This window comes from Pleurodeles waltl, chromosome 3_2 (genome assembly GCF_031143425.1).
Source record: "Pleurodeles waltl isolate 20211129_DDA chromosome 3_2, aPleWal1.hap1.20221129, whole genome shotgun sequence".
Classification (NCBI taxonomy): Eukaryota; Metazoa; Chordata; class Amphibia; order Caudata; family Salamandridae; genus Pleurodeles; species Pleurodeles waltl.
This window is the reverse complement of record NC_090441.1, coordinates 36,085,532-36,099,001: the sequence shown is the minus strand read 5'-3', so window position 1 is coordinate 36,099,001 and position 13,470 is coordinate 36,085,532. Positions and strand designations below refer to the sequence as shown.

General features: G+C 43.7%; 1 protein-coding gene across 1 annotated transcript in view; it reads left to right on the top strand.

Annotated features, from left to right (window-relative positions):
* P2RX1 (purinergic receptor P2X 1) overlaps positions 1–13,470 on the top strand; it is a 450,021-nt gene that overhangs the window by 368,414 nt on the left and 68,137 nt on the right. Inside the window, exon 10 of the mRNA XM_069226686.1 lies at positions 7,809–7,874. Within this exon, the coding sequence (XP_069082787.1) occupies positions 7,809–7,874 (66 nt within the window). The remainder of the gene's footprint in view (positions 1–7,808; positions 7,875–13,470) is intronic.

Genomic DNA, 13,470 nt, shown 5'->3' with positions numbered 1-13,470 from the left:
CCAACTCCAGATAAGTTCTATTCTTTTTTTACCTCAAAGAGCGGAGTTTGTTTACTTTAAATGTTTTTTTCCGGACCATTGCGCTTCATTTAATTTTATGGTTTCGGCTTTCGGCAATCTCAGCGTTGCGGTATCCTAGCAACGTTTCCAACACGCGCGCTGCTATTCTGCTGTCACCTCGTGCTTTCGAACTTAACACAAGTCCGAGTACGCACGCTGCGCGTCTACTGTCAGTTCAGCACGAGTCAAGTCCTCCAAATCATTACGTGCGCTGCGCGTCAGCAACCAGCTTCTGCTGTCAGACTTGGCATGATTCCCAGTACGTACGGAAAACCTATTCAGCAAAAGTTCTCTTTTATTTACGGCACTGCGCTCTCATTGATCCCTTGAAGGTGGCAACAATCAGCTTCAGCCTCCTGTCTGTTTCACGCTCACCATTTGCCTCTTGACCTACTTGTTTTTCAAGAGCACTGAATCACTTCCACTCATCGGATATCTCACACGAGCCTCAAAGGTTTTTTTTTTAAAAACATTTTTTTCACATATATTTTTTTTTTTTCTCTTTCTTCTTATCTTATAAGAAACTAGACATTACTTTGTAGTTACAACTCTTCCTCGGTGTCTTATACTGCGATAGGCACACATTCTTAAAACATTCACTATGCAAAAGGTGGCGGCTCCTCCTTTTTTCCACTCCACCCCTAGTGAACCTCTTATCAAATGGGGAAAATGGAAAAAAGTTTTTGAACGGTATGCCAGAGTTTGCGTAACTTCCTTGAACACAGAGAGAAGAACTGCTTTACTGATGCACTGCTTAGGAACTGATGGTCAAGAAGTTTTTGACCACCTACCTGAAATACCTGACAACGAAGCAGTTAACATAAATGAGTATGAAATCTGTATCAGGAAATTGGACTTACATTACTTACCAAAAGTCAGCACTATATTGGAACGATATTACTTTGGCCAAAGACGACAAGTAAATGGTGAATCTGTTGAAAATTACGTCACTGACATAAGACGTTTAGCTTGGTCTTGCAAATTTGGTTCATCTATAGATGAAAGAATTCGCGAACAATTTATGCAGGGCTGTATCACTGATAAAGTGCGAGATGAGTTGTGGTTGTTAGATGATCCTCACCTTGACTAAGTCATTTCTCTAGCTAGACGTATTGAACATTCTTTAAAGTGTGTTGATGTTATAAAAAGGAATGGTCACAATGACGTGGCTATGGTAAAAGATAGCAAATCAAAAAACTATAAGAATGGCACAAAACCTACACCCCAAAATTCTGGTAAGAAAGGAAGATGTTACGGATGTGGAAAAGAAGGTCATTTTGCGAATGATAGCACATGTCCAGCTATCAACAGTTTCTGTCTGTTCTGTAAAAAAAGGGGTCATTTCTCGATCGTGTGCAATCAGCATAAGTCTAAAGAAAGTGTGAATGCAGTTGATTCACAACTCCTGAATGATGACGATGGTTGTGTGTCACAATGTGGCCAAATAGTACTACAAGTGTCTGACTTTAAACCCAGTGGCCCTTTGGATTATATTGCTATTGAAGGTAAACAAACTAAGGTACTCTTTGATTCTGGTGCCAAAATTACTATTGTTTCCAACCAGTTTTACCAAGAACAGTTCAGAGGGTGCGTCAAGGTATTGAAACCAGATTTCAAACCGTGTGCATATGGTGGTGAACCTATTGATTTACATGGATACTTCCAAGGGTTGATTGAGTACAATCAGTGTTACACCTCTGGGAAGATATATGTCTCGAAGAAAGGAGACAGTATAATTAGCTGGTGGCACCAGAAGGACTTAGGAGTCATGCTAGATCCGAATAGCATGCCCCCGATTATATTGAAAGACCAAACGACTGTTGAGTTGATTGATAACACTTACAATGCCTCAGACTTGGAGAAATCTCTCCGCCGAGACTTTACAGAAGTCTTTTCTGACAGGATTGGATGTATGAAAGGTTACTCACACAACATCAAATTAGTTTCTGGGTCTGTTCCTTACTGCAGTAAGGTTCGTAATGTTCCTTTTGCTATAAGGAGTCAACTCAAAGATGAATTGGAGAAACTGATAGATCAAGGGGTAATTGAGGAGGTAGAAGGAACAGAATGGTTGGGTCCGATAGTTATTGCTAAGAAACCTAACGGCAAGATAAGACTATGCATTGACTTTCGCAGGCTCAACAAATGTGTGGTAGTTGATAAATATCCATTTCCCAACATCTCTGAGCTACTAACCAGGGTATCCGGAGCAAAAGTGTTTTCTACCATCGATCTAACCTCAGCTTACCACCAAGTATTGTTAGCTGAATCCAGTAGAAGTTTAACAGCTTTCATAATGCCTTTTGGAACATTTAGATTTATCCGTTTACCATTTGGTTTGATTTCAGCTGCCTCTGTGTTTCAGAGATTGATGGAACGCATTTTGAAAGGACTAGAGGGTGTATGCATCTATCAGGATCATATCTTAATTTAGAGTAAAGATTCCTTTCAACATGAAGTAAGACTTAGAGAAGTTCGAAGAAAGATTTCTGAGCATAGTCTAACAATCAAATCAGAAAAATGTAAATTTGCAGATAACACTATAGACTATTTGGGCCACACCATAACTGGTGATGGTCACATACCGAAGAAAGAACTGGTTGACACTATCCATGGTCTAGCCTCCCCCACGTCTAAAGAAGAGTTGTTGAGATTTCTGGGTCTGGCGGAATACTGTAGTAAATTCATCAAAGGTTTTGCGAGTTCATGTTATCACATGAGAGGTTTGTTAAAGAAAAGAGTAGAATTCATATAGAGCGAGGAATGTGAGAAAGAGTTTGGCAGTATTAAGGAATCTCTATCTTGTGCTCCTGCTTTGAAAGAGTTTGACCCAAATTCACAGTCGTTCTTAACCACCGATGTGAGTAGTAAAGGATTGGGAGCACTGTTACAACAAGGAGGATGCGCTCCTGAAAACACTATTGCTTTCATATCCAGAAGCCTGAAAGGAGCAGAAACTAAGTATTCTGTCATTGAAATAGAAGCTCTAGCGGTATTTTGGACCATAAAGAAGTTGAAGAAGTTCTTGTGGGGAGGTTCTTTTGTGGTGAGGACGGATCACAAGCCCCTGTGTGAAGTTCTCTGTTCTAAAGGAATTGATTCTGTGTCAGGGAGGATCACCAAGTGGAGTATTGGATTGCAGCAATATTATTTTGTTATAAGATATGTCCCTGGTGCTGACAACATACCTGCTGATGTTTTGTCTAGATTTGTTACACCCAATTCTCATCTTCAAGATGATGAGTCGGTAAGTAATGACATGGAAAATTTGGAACGTGTGTGTGAGGTAGATTTTGAAATAATTTCTGAGGATAAATGGTGTGAAGAATCTTTATCTGACAAGGTCTTAACTGAAATAATGGTTGGAGAAGAATACATCAGGGAAGTATGGAGAGTGAAAGTTATTGGAATGTTAGGGATGAACTAGCAGTGAGTCAAGATCTTCTATTTAGAGGTACGAGGTTAGTGCCTCCACTTAAGCTTAGAGACCAACTAATGAACCAAGCTCATAGCAGTCATATGGGTATTTCTAAGACCAAAGAAAGGTTACGTTACTCATACTGGTGGCCTGGTATGGATACCCAGGTAGAGCGTCTAGTGAGAGAATGCGTACAGTGTGCGGTTAGTGAAAAGGCTATGAAACCCAGGGTACAACCTATGGTAATTAGAGAAAATCCTAAAGGTCTGTGGACGGACATTGCATTAGATATTTTGGGACCCATTCATGACGAGAATTCGATTGACTATATAATTGTTGTGGTGGACATATTCTCTAGATGGTCAGAAGTGTGTTTTACTAAGAACATTGAGACGTGGAAAGTCATTGAATTTCTGAAAGATTTAATAACTAAGGAAGGTATTCCCTCAAATCTTCTCACTGATAATGGGGTAGAGCTAATATCCAAAGAAATGAATGACTTCTTGAGTGGGTGTGGCATTAAACATAAACTTTGTGCATTATATCATCCAGAATGCAATGGAATGGTAGAAAGATTTAATAGTCATAAAAGAGACCATCTCTATTGCAAAAGGCAACCAAGTAGATTGGAAGCAGGAAGTACTGAAGAAAGTTTAGGTATATAGACACACCCCTCATTCCACTACTGGTCAAACACCATTTTCACTTTTCCGTGGGAGACGTGGAAATAAAATCTTAGAACCTAAATGGGTTAATGATCTGTTAGACAGGAAGGGAAGAAAAGTGATAAAAAGTGATTGGAGACTTAAAGAACATGAAAAGTTGTTAAAGAGAAAACTGAACTTCGATAGAACAAACTGTGTAAAGAAAACACTCATTAAGGTTGATAATTGGGTTATGATTAAACAACCTCTTGCAAAAAAGAGTGAAAGAAAATTATCTCCTCCAATAAAGGTTATAAAACTCTTTACCAATGTTGTTAAGACCCAGGATAACAGAATATGGAATTTAAATAGAGTTGTCAAGTTTACTGGAGCTGTTAGTCACACTAAGGACGATGAAACAGAAGGAATTGATATTTGTGCAAGAAGAACACCTTCAAGAAGATTGCAAGAGAGTACAGAAAGTTCCATCAAGGAACCTAATTTGAGGAGGTCAAACAGGAACGTCAAGATACCCACATATCTTAAGAACTATAAGTTAGAGTGAAATAACCACTTTAATTTCTTTTACATTCTTGTTTTACTTGTCTTGATACTGTGTATTTAATTATCGATGTATTAATGTGTGTATAGAGGGGAGGGAGAGGTGTTATATTGTGTGTTCTTTCAGAATGTTACTATGTCATAGCGTCTGTAGAATGTTACGGTTTGAATGTGCAAGGATTCTACTATCTGGTGAAGAGGCGAGCAGGAGGTGTGGAGTGCTGGCGGAGGCTGGGATGTTTCTCCTGTATTAGCTTAACTTGACAAATAAAAGAAGAGATCCTGTCTTCACCTTCACCGAGAGTCTTGTGTAGAATTACTTTAATGTAACAAAGGGCTCTGTTAACATCAGTGGAGCCTCAGTGGACACTGCTTATGTGAGCTTGTCACCTGGAAGGACATCATCCACAGGGTCGCTAGGTCAGATTGGCACTTGTTGTGAACTTAGGGCAGGCAACTGTCTGATGTTTTCTCTACCAGGGATTCCCATCCATTGCAATGCAGCAGTGCCAGATAGGGAAGAAGTATTACAGCTCCCATGAGCAGGGAGAAAACTCCTTGAGCTTGAGGTTCATTGTGTTGAACTTCCAACTAGGAGTTTGTTATTGAAAACATAATACTTATTGAGCTGATTTACCAATTGTGTTGCATGCTCAGCGTACTATGACTGCTCTTGATGGAGCCGCAAACTGGCAGATCCACTGAAGGCACATAAGATCTCTGTTTGCTTTGTGGTATCTCTAAATATGGTGGGGCAGTGTTCACAGTAGGCCATAACCTCTGCTGAGCTAGCCGCCCAACACTCTGCCTACCAGGCTGTAACTAAGGGCATCATTACGAGTGTGGCGGTCTTATTACTGCCACGTGACAACCCTGATGGTCCAACTGCTAGAGAACCGCAAGCTCCACCAGGATCTTGAATCCCAGTGGTCTGGTGGAGGCAGAGATCCGAATCCATCAGGGCAGCGCTGCTGACCTGCGGATAACGACTTCGTTCTCTGCCAGCCTTTTCATGGTTGTAACACTGCCATGAAAAGGCTGGCACAGGACAGGTGCAGGGGGCCACGGGGGCCTCCTGCACTGCCCATGCACTTGACATGGGCAGTGCAGGGGCCCCCCTGCCCTGCACCATTGCAACGTTCACTGTCTGCTTTGCAGATACTGAACATTGCGAGGGTGCTGGTGCACCCTGCTGGCTACAACATTGCCACCAGCTCGATTACAATGCACAGCCGGTTTCCACCTATGCTGCCGGGCGGAGACCCAGGTTTCCACTCGTCAGCCTAGTGGGAAAGTCTTAATGGGTCAAGAGGGGAGGTAGCAAGTGTGGTGGCAACCTCCCCATCAGAAATTCGGCGGACGGTGAAAACTGTTTTCCAAACTCCTAATCAGCCCCTATTTCTTCTGGTGTTTTGGCCGCAAAAGCCATGTTTAAAAAGTATTTTGTTTAGAGTCTGGTGCTGCTAGAGCTATACCAGATTTTTAGAGTACATGCTAATCATTCAAATAAAGCCAGTGCTTCTATACGTTTACATAAGGTAGCAACCTTTGGGCATCATCAAAAGGCAACAGAAAGATCTAAGAAATACCTCTCCACAGGGGCAGCAAACATACTCTCACAGTTCATGTTAAAGGGTACTTTTACCAGGGACCTCTCCATAAGGGCCTCAAGCATCCACTTATACTTCATGCCTAAGGGTACTTTATATTAGGGAGCGCTCCACAGGGACAACAAACATCCTGGCGACATTCATGCTGAAGAGTACTTTTTACTAGTGAGGTCTCTGCAGGAATATTAAACATCCTCTTGTAGTTCATGCTGAAAGGGTACTTTTTTACTACGGAATGCTCCACAGGAACGCCAGATATTCCCTTGGAGGTCATGCTAAAGGGTAAAGTTTATTGGGGAGCATTCCAAAGGAGCACCAACCACCCTCTAATAGTTCCTGCAAGCAGGTGGTACTGTACCGTGCAAAGCAGTGGTGTGCAACTGCTGGTTGTAAAGGGGAGATAGTAAAAAAAGAAGCCCTTGGTGTCTGGGCTCTGGTACTTCCAACAGAGCTCATTGGAACTGTGCCCTCCTGTCTAGAAGACATTATTTTCACAGGGTGGTGGCCATACGCATTTGAGCTATACTCACGATTCTCATTATTTTCTTTCATAGGGACACACCAATCAGAGGTATCCACAGGGTGCTTACTGAGGGCCGTGCCATCTCTCTATGGAAGCTTGTTCTTTGTGTTCTATGGACGGATTCACAAGTTATGCTGTTATGAAACGTTTCTCGCCTTGTCACATGTATACATCTTTGAGTTCATATTTTTTCCTTGATTGATTTATTAACATTTTTATTTGTTTCTACAAATTGTGTGACGTTTGTCTTAAGAGGTAATTCAGTTTTTGTTGTTCTGTAGTGATATTAATGAATACATTTAGTATGTGCTGGGTCAAGTCAGGTGGGGCTTGCGGCTCTTCCGCCTCTGGGGCTGTCCCTGCAGACCCACCATATTTGGAGCTGTCAACTCTCAGCGGGTTTTGTTTTGGCCAAAGTGCTCCCGCTGACGCAGCAAGGGTCTTTTCATCAAAACTTTTAATGTCACTCAGCGCAAGTTTATTGCTGCAAATGAAAAAAAGCAATGTGCAGAACGTTTTCTCCATGCACATCAGGGAAGTTGCTAATTTTCCATTCAGATCTAGCTTATACGCATGGCAGTCCTAGGCATAGAAAAATGTACTGCAGAAGGGTCGCCCAATTTAGTCAGGGCCTCCCGACATACACGGAGTGCCAGCCCTGTGGGACACGGCCTGTTAGTCAAAGGTTTCTGATGCTAGAGCCAGGTGAGACCCCCACAAATGAATCCTAGAGGTTCTAGTGGATTTAAAATGGGAATCCAATTCTACGCAACCAATATCTACCCCTTCGTGCTATGGCTTATGCACCTAGAAATAAACAGTTTTACTGACATGATACCAATGTTGTTTCCATATTGTCCCTCACTGAAAATAATTTCTTCAAGAAGTGCAACTGGACAATTTCTTTCCTTACAGAAAGTTTATGTTGTGACATTGCTTGCTTGGATTTTGTTTCTTCTTTTATTAAATGTTTTTTTACTCTTTGTCTTCAGGCAGGTAAATTTGACATCATTCCGACAATGACGACTATTGGGTCCGGAATAGGCATCTTTGGAGTGGTGAGAGCAAAAACAGAATGAATTATGATGCTAGACATTATTTATATTACGTTTAGTGTTTTTGTGGTCACACGCAGGATTCTGTGATGGGCATCATAACAATACGATTGAGAATGAGAGTCCTGCTTGTCTACATTGATCTCATCAGGGTTTTTTGTCTCCTTTGGGCAGTAAAAGGGGGAATACAGGTCAATATATAAAAAAATACATCCATCCTCAACAATATATAGGGGTCCATGGTTTTAAGTGCACAACATTGGCTTTGGTAATTTCTATGGATGTTATTCGCAGACAGTCCTCACTGCCCCACACCCCCTCGCCCCCCCACACCCCTTTTACTTCAGTTGATGACATTTGCACTGCTCTGGATAACACCCAAGTCCGTGGGGCAGTAGATAATAATGCACCTAGAAATAAATACCAAGCTGCTGGGGTGTACTCATTTCTGGGGCGCACCTTTGTGAGTTTCAGAGGCTGAAATGGAGAATAACCTCGAAAATCAATTTTTACCACCGATTTATGTAGTTTTTTCCCACGCTCGCGCCACAGGATAAATGCTGCCTGCTTTTGCGAGGCACAGTTTGTCCTGAAAAAACAAAAGCCGTCTGAGTTTTCCCACTATCCGCATACAGCCAAATTGAGGTCTTTACTGCTAAACTGGCGCAGCGCGGGCTTAAATAAAGCAATATTTGAAAGGTTTGTAATGAAGTGTGTTTGTCCAGGTTATTCATTGAGCCTCCAGTCTTTCTGAGGTTAGTAAAATAAGGCATTATAACTCATAGGTAAAATGAGCAATTACCTAGGTACCCCATCTTCCGAGGGGCTCCCTAAAAAGTAATTGGGACAGTCAGAAGGATTATTTTTTAGTTTGACAGATAGACCTGCTGCCTCACAGAAGCTTAGAGTGCATATCCAGCCTGCCTTACACTTGCCTCTCGGACAGCTGGTGGCAGGGAAACAGGAATATAATATTTTGTTTCATGCTGTCACCTCTTTTAGCTCATGCCTCTCTCTTTACTCATCTCTCTCTCCATCCCTCAAAGCAACCCTGCCAAGTTTCCCACATCCATGTGTTGTGCTGCTTCAGTTCAGAGTATTTCTTTGAATTCATAGATGTTAGACTTTTCATCCTTGGCGTGGTCTCCCTTAACTTTTTGCCTCTGTTTCCCATGTTGTTGATGTGTGCTGGACTCAGTTTTTGCTGTTCTGTTACTCTGGGCACTTTACCACTGCTATCCAGTGCTAAAGTGCAAGTGCACCTATATAAAATGTGTATGTAATTGGTTCATACATGATTGGCATATTTGATTTACTAGTAAGTCCATAGTACAGTGCACTAGAGGTGCCCAGGGCCTGTAAATCAAATGCCACTAGTGGGCCTGCAGCACTGGTTGTGCCACCCACATTAGTAGCTCTGTAATCATGTCCCAGACCTGCCACTGCAGTGTCTGTGTGTGCAGTTTTTAACTGTAAATTCGACTTGGCAAGTGCACCCACTTGCCAGGCCTAAACCTTTCCTTTCTTACATGTAAGACGCCCCTAAGGTAGGCCCCAGGTAACTCCAAGGGCAGGGTGCGGTGTATGATTAATGTAGGACATATAGGTCCTCATTACAACCCTGGCGGTCGGTGTTAAAGCGGCGATAATACCGCCAACAGGCCGGCGGTAAAAAAAATAGAATTTTGACCATGGCGGTTACCGCCATCCAAGACCGCCATTTTAACACACCGACCGCAAGGGTGGTAAGGGCCCCTCGGCTGGAGACTTCGGTCTCCAGCCCGGCAGCCATCACAATCCCACCCTTGGGATTACGACCCAGCCTACCGCCATGGTTTTTGTGCCAAACTTACTGCCATGAAATCATGGCGGTAGGCGCTATCCATGCCAGGGAATCCCTTCCCTGGCACTGATAGGGGTCTCCCCCTCCCTCTCCTGCCCCCACGTGCACCCATATACACACATGCACACATGCATACCCATCACCACCCACTCATGCGCACATACATTTCCACACACCGCAACACACACCAACATACCTTGTTACAGACATGCATTCACAACACAGAACACTCACAATCACTCATTCACGCATGCCTCCTTCGCAACTCACACCCGCATGCACGCATTCCAAAACATACACATACCCCTACATACACACAACACCCCCCTCTCCGGTCAGAGAACCCGACTTACCTGCTTGCAGGGGGTCCTCCGGCTGGAGACTGTCCACGGTGCTGCTGTCCGCAACAGCGTCGCCAGAAAAACACCGCCAGGCTGTATCATTGCTCATGATACAGTCTGCGGTGTTTTGCTGGCGTGGTGGTGCTGCTATCACCAGCGCCACCTTACCGCCCTCCACCGCCATGACCGTCGGCGGTGTTCTGCCAACATGTGGTAGCCATGGCGGTGGCATGTTGGCGGCCGTCGTTGTGGCGGTAGGCGGTCAATACCGCCAATGTTGTAATGAGGGCCATAATAATGTGTTTTCTATATCCTGACAGTGAAATACTGCTAAATTCGTTTTTCACTGTTGCAAAGCCTGTCCCTGTCATAGGTTAACATGGGGGCTACCTTTAAATATGATTAAAGTGTAGATTCCCTTTGGGAAGGGATAGATATATGGAGTTTGGGGTCTCTGAGCTCACAATTTTAAGAATACATCTTTTAGTAAAGTTGTTTTTAGGATTGTGTGTTTGAAAATGCCACTTTTAGAAAGTGAGCATTTTCTTGCTTAAACCATTTCTGTGACTCTGCCTGTTTGTGGATTCCCTGGTTGAGTCAGTTTGACAGTTGCGCTGGTTGCACCTCTCACTAGACAGTGACACAAAGGGAGCCGGGGTGTAGTCTGCATTTCCTGATGATTCATCTGTGTTAGGAGGGAGGGGAGGAGTGGTCACTCACACCTGAAATGGCTGTGCCTTCCCTCACACACTGCAGTCTCCAACCCCCCTAGTGTGTGTCTGGGGCCTGGCCTGGGCAAGGCATGATTTCACAAACAAGAAAGACTTTTCTTTGAAGTAAGCCTACTTCAAAGGGCAAAATGGGTGTAAGAAGGGCACCCAAAACCACAGACCTTAGAACACTTCTGGAAACCAAGAGGAACCTCTGCCTGGAAAAGAGCTGAAGAGCTGAGGAAGAAGAGCTGCCCTGCCTGTGACTGTGCTTTGTGGAGCTATCCTCCAGTTTCTGCTACTGCCTGTGGAAGAGGACAAAGACTGGACTTTGTGATGCCTTTCTTCATGTGAAGAACTCTCCAATGGCTTGAGCTTCCCTCCAGTTATTGAAGTCTCAGAGACAGCAAAGACTTCTCTCTTCTGAGACTCCTACTCTGCCAAGTGGTGCCCATCCAGTTCCTGGGGCCCTGAAAAGAGAAGCTGGCAGGACAAGAGTGAGAAATCCACACACAGACCGCTGTGCAGTGAAAAGATCGACGCAACTCTGATCCGTGGCTCAAACATCGATGCACCACTGGCTACGCAGCTAAAAATCTAAGGTCATCTGCAGCGCGACTGAAAAATCGATGCACGCGGCTGGAGAAAAGACACGCAGCATCGCTGACGAAGGCTGGAGAGATCGCAACTAGCGCTGCGTGGTTTTCGGATCATCATGCGGCAGGATTTCTGATGCAATCATCTCTGGGCATGTAAAAACAACATAAGGTCTGCCCGGATGCAAGAGTGCGGTTCGAATCAATGCATCACTCTCCTGCAGAGAGAAGAAACAATGCACGCCGACTCGACTGAAGGAGAAACGATGCACGGTCTCGTCGTGAGTGATATTGACATATCGCAAGCCCTTTTTGATGCACACTTGCCCGTGCTGGGTTATTTTTGATGCGCCCAGATACATTTTCACGCTAACAGAGTTAGTGTTGTGTTTAAAATTACATGAAGACTCTTTTTGCATTTTTATTGATAACTTGACTTGTGTATTGTGGATTTTTGTCATTTTGGTCTTGTTTTGTTTAGATCAATATTTTCCATTTTTCTAAACCTGTGTTGTGTCATTTTGTAGTGTCTTCATTGAATATCTGTGTGTGTTGGTACAAATACTTTACACCTAACACTCTGAAGTTAAGCCTGCCTGCTCGTGCCAAGCTACCAAAGGGGTGAGCAGGGGTTAGCTAAGGGTGATTCTCTTTTACCCTGACTAGAGTGAGGGTCCTTGCTTGGACAGGGAGTAACCTGACTGCCAACCAAAGACCCCATTTCTAACATTAGACTTGTAGTCTTTTTTTTATTCATTTATAAAACAGGACTACAAGTCCCAGAATTCAAAGTAAAAAAATATGGACTGGAGCAGAACATCACACATGGATCTGGGAAACGTGTACCTACACCCTCTCACTATTTCAGCTCTTCCTAGTTTATCTATGTGTACCTGACCACTATCCAACAGTCCTCTCTGTGCCTCACCTCTCCCCACCTCATCCCAAAACTTCACCTCTCTTTACAACTCACTGTGCTTACTTCTGCATCTCTGTCCCCTCATTCTACCTTCCTGTAATCAGGGATTTAAGTGGACCAAGTCCTGTTGATGCTCAGCACAGGCAGTTCTGAAAATCAAGTGTTGACAAAGATCCATATCTACAGCATCCAGTTTAGGACTCCTCACTCCTCATCCTTGCTGCTCATCCATCATCTTTATTTCTCTTCCATCATCCCTACTTCTCATCCATCATACATCATCCCTACTTCTTACCATCATCCCTAATTCTCATCCATCATACATCATCCCTACTTCTCATCCATCATACATCATCCCTACTTCTCATCCCTCATCCCTGCTTCTCATCCATACTTCTTTTCCATCATCTCTACTTCTCTTCCGTCATTCCTACTTCTCATGCCTTACCCATCATCCCTACTCCTCATCCATCATCCCTACTCCTCATTCCTCATTCATCTGTCATACCAACAAATTTTCAGTTTTGTGAAACACATCTTCACACTGATTGGTTGGCAACAGCCAATCAGAGTTATGAGAGAGAGCTGCATTCTATTTCACTGAAAAACAGTTCAGCTCTGGGCAGAGCCTCTTGTGAATTTTACAACCCTGGCAGAACTCAGGGCCAGGTGTAGGTACAAACCAAATTGCAACTCGCAAACTGGTATGCAGAAAGGTGTCTCAGACACCTTCTGCGACTCGCTATGGACCCCATAGCGAGTCTAGGCACTCACGGGGATGGTGGCCTGCTGGAGACAGCAGACCACCATGTCAGTGACTGCTTTTAAATAAAGCAGTTTTTTTTCTCTCTTTGCAGCCCGTTTTCCTTAAAGGAAAACGAGCTGCAAAAAGAAAAAATACCGAAACCTTTTTGTTTCCGTTTTTTCAGAGTAGGCAGTGGTCCATCGGACCACTGCCTGCTCTGAAAAAATATTTTTGTGAGCATTCACACTTCAAGTGGATGGTAACTGCGAGTTGGTTTGCGACCGCTTTCGCGGTCACAAAGCAACTCAACATCGCAATGCGGTCGCAAATAGGAAGGGAGCACCCCTTCCTATTTGCGAGTCGGAATCACATTTTGCGAGTCGGTACTGACTCGCAAAATGTGATTCTGCATCGCGTTCAGCCTTTTGCGCCTCGCAAACTACAT